Genomic DNA, 6,000 nt, shown 5'->3' on the forward strand with positions numbered 1-6,000 from the left:
TATAATTTATAGGCTAGTAGCCTGTCTCCAGCTCGGAAGTAGGATAGAACTAGTTCCTTTTCTGAAAGTATGTTGTAGATAAGAGTGAATCGTCTTTATTATCACTTGTGACTGTTGGGTTGGAGCCAATCAAATGTGTGTGTGTGCATGTTTTATGACTGCGAGCATACATGGCTATTGGATATTGGAATGTTCCGCCTGCCTTCGCCTGGTATGGACAAATCATTCATGTGATCCAGGTTCTAGTCTCTGACAGAGAAAGAGGAAGTTTACATTCACACGACCCAGATTAATTCCATTTTTCTTATTTGATCTCTTATCTGTTATTTCTAGCCAGGGCTGCGTGTCAATATTCGACAACAGCTTCCTCTTGTTGCCTCCCTTTCCTTTATCCATGGTGATCTGTGAGTCCTGGACAGGTCTAAAGTGAGTAACCTAGCTCGCACACTTTGCATCTTGGGGCGGCAGGTTAGAGCGTTGGGCTAATCCCCGAGCTGACGAGGTAAAAATCTGTCGTTCTGCCCATGTTCCCCGGTAGACCGTCATTGTAAATAAGAATTTGTTCTTAACTGACTTGCCTAGTTAAAATATTTTTTAAATCCTCCATTCTGGTCTCACCAATCCTGTCTTCTCAATTTGGCGCAAACAAATAAAGAAAAAGCCAGGATGATACTTTAGAGTATTAAGATGCACCCTGAGCATGCAACCAATGGCATTGCCTTTGAGGCAGGATTTACGTGAATTAGGGACATTTCATAAAAACAATTTCATATGACCCTCCCCTTGTACTTGTAATGTTTACGATAACAAATAACAATAGCTGTAGAAACCCTGTGTTTATAAATGTTGATATCGGCTTTGCCACTCCAGCATGCTTTTGTGGCACAGTCGATGCCAAGCAGGGCTAAGGGCCAGAAGGTGGAGGGTTCACCGACCACCACGGACGAGCTCCCTGCCTGTTTCATTAGGCGTACATTACGATCAGAGCCAAGGGGGAAATCCGATGTTCAACATTTTGATGCCATATTTATAATTATATAAAATACTGTATATGCAACACATTTTCCACCAACAGGTTTCTGTATCACACAATCGATAAACAAAGCATAACGACTTCGGGCGCTTCAATATCATGCTTTGCGTTTTCAACACCACAATAAATAGACTATGTCAATCTCGGCCAACAGAAAATATATCCCGCCCTATCTTGGGAGGCCTACCCAGTATCGAAGGCTTGCCGATAAAAGTATGTGCGAAAAATACGTAGTGCACATAAAAATAACTTTTGCAGTTAAATTCCCATGTACTGAATCAAATTAATCGTTTTCCATCACATTTTCAACTTTAGGCCTACTGATAGTTTTACCATCAGGTATAGCGAATATGCCCAGTCTGGTATTGGCACGTGCGCTCTAGCACACAGCTCGCAGATACAGTGTGGGTATAACCTACATGATGAGATTATTGTGGACAAAAGCGCGATATCATTTTTATTTGTCAAACAGCAGCCAAGCATCGATGATCAGGTCATCAGAATAAGACCCTCGATATTTATTGAAAGGAGCATCAAGCTCATCCCCTTGCACTTTCACCACCCTGTAAAGTTCATCATTATTTCAATTGCTAGTTGTTATCCTACATGTACTTTACTCACACAAAAAGGTTGGATGGAAACCTAGTTAATGTCAAGCCATTATGAGGATGCTTAAATTATATTTTGGACGAACGTGCATATGCCTAAAGGAGACTTTTGAAGTAGCTTAAATCAGATTAAAACACTGTGACTGGTTGTGTTTATGCCACATATAAAAAGGTAACATACTTTAAAAGTGAAATGACAAATATTTAAACGTTAGCTTTCCTGAATAAATGGGCCTGCCGGGAGCATATGTGGCATCATTGCTATAGGACAACATGGGCGAATGATGAACCGCAACAGTCTGCGAATCACCAGTCTGCGCACATCACCCCGTCCCCATCCCCGTCCCCGAGCTAATGAATATCTGACATCATCCAGGCCCCAAACTGGCCATCATCAATAACCTTGTGACTGTCACCTGAAAGATGTCCAAGGCGACCCACACCTAGAGCCATGTTTCCACTCTTACTTTCCATTTACCCTTTCTAATGAAAGGCCATCATTCAGTTCCATAAACTAAGCAGACAGACAGGGTACAGGAGGGCTGCCAAGCCATTACACACACACACACACACACAGACAGAGACAGAGACAGAGAGACAGAGAGACAGAGAGAAAGAGAGAGAGAGAGAGCATTTTGTTCCAACAGCCAGAGGAGAAATATATATATATATATATAAGTATCCTTTAGTTATCTAGGTGAATCCCATTGAGATATGATTTGTTTAAGGGAGCACTGGCCCAGCAAGCTTTCCCTGACTCTCTGGATTAGATTTGTAGATTTATAATTAAACATGTTTATTTACATTTTGGTGTTCGGAGAACACACCGGGGGGTTTCTTATCCCTGAGGTTGTGCTGTGTTTCAGGCCAAAACAAACTTACTCCCTCAAACAACAGTCTTTTAGGGAGTAGGGGAGGGTAAGCACAGAGAAACAGTCAGGCATGGTCAACCTGAAATAAACTCAAGAAAAAACTACCACAAAACTTTTGGATTGATAATAGTGGCTGTCATTAAGTCGGCCAATTGGTGACAGTTGTGTTGATAAGAGGAGAGGCAGTCTCACAGAGAACGAGATGGAGAGGGAGATCTGACATCTAAGGACGCTGTAGGAGTCAGTTACACACTGACAAGGAGAGAAAACCCAGGAGAGAGGGGGAAAGAGAGGGGGGAAGGGGAGAGAGGAAAGAGACAGGGAGAGGGGACAGACACATTGACAGGTATCCAGGAAAAAGTGAGGGAAAGAGAGGAACGAGCGAGAGACAAGACGAGTGAGAGAGCGAGAGGTGTGAGAAAAGGGGAGAAAGGGTACACAGCTGGGCCCAAACATGTCAAGGTACCCCTGGTCCCTGTGGAGCTCCTGGTGCCCCCCTGCCCTCCTCTTCAATCAGTGAGGTAATGAGGCCTCCAGCTCTGACACCTGTGCTCCTATCACTGATTAGACACATCCCTGAACAAGCACTGAGAAACCCAGACACCAAAGATTACCATAAGCACCGCCAGACACCACACATGAGTGATGTTCCCCTAAACAACAGGGAACCACACACTAAACTACAGTACCACAGAGACAACCAGCCAGATACCACAAATCAGATTTATGTACCATGCACGGAAATAGCAAGATAATGCAATATCCGAACAATTCATGCATTCTAACTCAGAGAGCGGTAGAACCAATCACTGGATTGGGAATATAGTGCTTGTACAATAAAATACTTCATGAAACAGTTAGGCCCGCTTTATTACACCAAGCCAAGGAGCAATTTACCCAGGAGGATCCGAGGGCTACTGAGAAATCCAGCAGAGAAGAACACCTCATAAATATCCACCAACTTATTCATATTAGCTGGACTCTGGTCCACACAGAACTTTACCGTGTCATGAGGACAGTAAATAGGCATAGCCCAACCTAACCAGAGCAGAGCCATCCAATTACAGTAGCCTACCGTACCCACATGTAAACATGACATCAGATGACTGCAGGCAGGGAGGGAAGAGATATAGTTATCTGTACTAACAGTCTGGGCCTCCATTGGAGCTCTGGGCAGAGAGAAGAAAGTAAGTCCGAATGAGAGGTAGAGCAAGAGAGAGAGAAAGAGAGGGAGGGACTCTTATCCTTTCGTCAGACACACAGTGCATGCTTGTGTGTGTGTGTGTGTGTGTGTGTGTGTGTGTGTGTGTGTGTGTGTGTGTGTGTGTGTGTGTGTGTGTGTGTGTGTGTGTGTGTGTGTGTGAGTGTGTGTGTGTGTGTGTTATGTGTGAGTGTGTTTGAGAGCAGAGCCTTGTGTGTGTGTGTGTGTGTGTGTGTGTGTGTGTGTGTGTGTGTGTGTGTGTGTGTGTGTGTGTGTGTGTGTGTGTGTGTGTGTGTGTGTGTGTGTGTGTGTGTGTGTGTGTATGTGTGTGTGTGGTGTTGTGATAGAGAGAGGACGAGAGATCAGAGCCTTTCAGGCAAGGACACACACACACACACACACACACCTGGCCACATTACCATGGTGCCTCACCTCCTCTCTGGGTTGTAATGAGTGTGAAGGCATTCCCTATAGACCCCCTCTATGCCCAGCAGGCACTAGAGCGTGACTCAGTACCAGCATTTACCTAACATCCCTTATGTATATAGTGCCACAACCCTCCATCTCTTCTTCAGAGTCTGACACATAAGGGGTAATATGTGACTTATTCCCTGGAGATGATAGAAATAACACATTTTAATGGATTGATTCCCCTAGAGAAGTAGGCTACTGGTTCAGTATGGTATGGTCAGATATTGTGTAACTAGTTATTGTTTATTGTGTGTGGTTATTGCGAAATTAATTTCCCTTTTATTCAATTGAGTCCACTGTGAGAGATCGAAAGGGAATTTCCTTGGGAAGTAGGCCAACACGTTGTTTCACTATGACGTGTTATTGAGCGCTTACAAAGTCTCACTGTGTGTGTCGTCTTTCCTTCAATATCAGTTGATTAAATATTGAGTGACAGTCCAGTGACAAAACGATGATTCCCATTCCAGTGAGAGAAGCATTCCCTCAGTTGATCTATTCTTAAAGAACCCCTTAAAAATACATAAGGTTTGGCAGGGACGGGGGGAGCCGTTACGCAACAGGAAGCCACCGCTCCAGAGAGACAGGGTGGATATGAAAGGGCTAGTGATACACCCTCAACCCGCAAATACACTAGTCTGTCTGTCGCTGCACGTAGGCTATGCTACATCAAATCCCTAGCCTACTCCTGGCATATAGCTTACCTTTTGTAAAATGTCAATGTACATCTATTTATGTTCCTCTGTTCAGTTCGTGAGTGACAGCCCACAACAAGCCACGAGTCAGAATAAAATAAGTGTCAAATTATTCGGTGAGAACAGCCTTCTAACATACGGCAGTATACCAACATAGGGAATGTTGGTATTGTTGATGATGCCTATTAAAGCCTGTTGATGTCCATTGCCAGTCCTCTAACAGGAAGAATGCCAGGTTACTGCCTATTAAATACCTGACATACTACAGTTCGAAAGTTAATTGTAAACTTACCACCCAAAACTAAAACAAAGTAACAACTTGAACACCTCACTCTTATCTAGATACAATGTAGCCTAAAATAATTAGAAACAGTGCGGTTGGTTGAACAACATTGACTTTTCAAAATGTTACTACAACCAGAACTTGTTTGACAGTTGGCCAATTGGAATGGCAGATAAAACCCGGAATACTTGCCCATACCATATCCTTCTACCGTGACAACAGTCATATCAACACCCGACAAAAAAATGGGTTACACTGAAACCATTATCTTACCTGCAAGACACTGTGATTTCAACTTTGGTGGCGGGGATGGAAGCATTGAGCGGGTCGAAATCTCCTATCGACGCCATGTTGACGAAGCTATTACAGTTGTTCATGGTGAAAAATATTTTTGTCCAACCCCTTTTAGCAGCAACAATCGGATAAACTACACCTCCTTTAGCGAAACGAGAATGAATGCATGTGGACGGAACGAAGAGGAATGCTCGGAGCAGGCTACTAGCGGTGGGTTGATGTCACTTCAACAGTCAGCGTCACCTACTTGCGCTGCGAGCGGAATGTGCGCCTTAGACAAAATAATTCCACAGATACCCATCAAATAGGAGTTAGGCTAACACTGCCCATGTCATTACTTATAATAATAGATAGAGTGAGTGTGTGTGTGTGTGTGTGTGTGTGTGTGTGTGTGTGTGTGTGTGTCTGTGTGTAATAGGTCTTAAAGTGTTCCAAATTATATTTTATTATTTCTTTTCCCATCATAATTTTCCTGACACCAGGAAAAGTAATTACAAAGAAAGTATGTGTTTACTATGTTTGGATAGAAGACATTTGATCCTTGGG

At 43.4% G+C, this 6,000-nt stretch overlaps 1 protein-coding gene across 1 annotated transcript in view; it reads right to left on the reverse strand.

The window, feature by feature from the left end:
* Window positions 1-5,617, reverse strand: part of LOC120049845 (copine-8-like) — a 118,885-nt gene extending 113,268 nt beyond the window's left edge. Inside the window, exon 1 of the mRNA XM_038996301.1 lies at window positions 5,434-5,617. Coding sequence (XP_038852229.1) covers window positions 5,434-5,537 — 104 coding nt within the window. The 5' untranslated portion in view covers window positions 5,538-5,617. The remainder of the gene's footprint in view (window positions 1-5,433) is intronic.
* Between the last annotated feature and the right edge of the window lie 383 nt (window positions 5,618-6,000).

This window comes from Salvelinus namaycush, chromosome 6 (assembly GCF_016432855.1).
Source record: "Salvelinus namaycush isolate Seneca chromosome 6, SaNama_1.0, whole genome shotgun sequence".
In the NCBI taxonomy this organism is placed as follows: domain Eukaryota; kingdom Metazoa; phylum Chordata; class Actinopteri; order Salmoniformes; family Salmonidae; genus Salvelinus; species Salvelinus namaycush.